Below are 1,133 nucleotides of genomic sequence, written 5' to 3'. Positions count from 1 at the left end.
AGTTGGAGCTGGAGTGCTCGTTTTTTGAGTTGGTGGTTGAGTTATTTGTTTTGGTGTGGTCGGACGTTCTCGTGTTGTTGTAGTTGGTGATACGGTTCTTACTGTCGTTGAAGCTCGCGTGGGCACGTAAATAGTTGTGGAGGGACCTGTTGTTGCTTTGAAAAACGTTGTTGGGATACTGCTTGTTGTTCCATAGCTTGTTGTAGGAATTTTTGTTTTTTCTGTATAACTTCTTTCCGTTGCTGTTGTTGCTGGTGTTTGTGGCTTAATGGAAGGCGGTAGATAAGTTTGAATTGGCGTTTGAGTTATTAGTTTTGATGTTGTTGAAAGTTTCCCTGTTGTCGTAATTGGTGGTCTTCCGGTTTTTATAGTTGGAACTCGGGTAGTCGTTAAATACGCAGTCGTCTGCGCACCTATTGTTGCTTTATAAGTTGTTGCAGGAGCTATCGATGTTGCTCTGTATGTTGTGTTAAATACAGTTACTGTAGGAATACGTGCAGTAGCTGACGTCTGCGTTCTTTTGGTGGGCGGTAAATAGGCTGGCGGTTGAGTGCTGATTTTCAAAGTTTGTGGCTCAGTAGCTTTTTGTTCTTTTGCGGTCGGTCTACGTGTAGTAACGGCAGGCGGTTTTACTGTCTCTGTAGCTGAAGTTCTTTTTGTTACTAATGGAAATTGCAAAGAAGAAGACTTAGTAAACAAACTACTGGACCGTTGTGTTGGTGGTGGGTATGTGAAAAGTATTGACGGTGGTGAATAATTGTAACCCTCAGCATCTTTGATCTTTATCTAAGGTTTTAGATTAACAAAAACAATTACTAATGGAACATGAGATGGAGGCTTAAAAAGAAATGATGAACATATTACTTGCAAATTGTTGGCAGTATCCGCACAAGTCCCAAAGACGCAAAAGGTCACAAAAAGAAGTGTTTTCTTCTGTAAAAATATTAAACATCCTATGAAATTTTTTTTGCATTAACATTTTTAAAGAAATAGTAAACATTTTTTTTTTTTAATATCTGGATATTTTCTACCAGTTGACCACTTTTCTTCGTTTACGATCTAAATTAAAACCATGAAGATCTTAATGTATTTTTCATTATTTGTATATAATATCTAAATAATAATTATTCATA

At 37.2% G+C, this 1,133-nt stretch overlaps 1 protein-coding gene across 1 annotated transcript; it reads right to left on the bottom strand.

The window, feature by feature from the left end:
• Positions 1-17: 17 nt before the first annotated feature.
• On the bottom strand, positions 18-1,004 carry LOC119644077 (mucin-2-like; the record flags this gene model as incomplete). The annotated part of the gene is made up of 2 exons (XM_038043601.1): positions 865-1,004; positions 18-662 (listed from the first exon to the last, which is right to left on the bottom strand). Coding segments are annotated over exons 1-2 (781 nt in total), but the record flags the coding sequence as incomplete, so codon positions are not given.
• Positions 1,005-1,133: the final 129 nt, after the last annotated feature.

Source organism: Glossina fuscipes, unplaced genomic scaffold (assembly GCF_014805625.2).
Source record: "Glossina fuscipes isolate IAEA_lab_2018 unplaced genomic scaffold, Yale_Gfus_2 85066, whole genome shotgun sequence".
Lineage (NCBI taxonomy): Eukaryota > Metazoa > Arthropoda > Insecta > Diptera > Glossinidae > Glossina > Glossina fuscipes.
The sequence above is the reverse complement of the archived record's forward strand: the minus strand, read 5'-3'. Positions and strand labels throughout refer to the sequence as shown.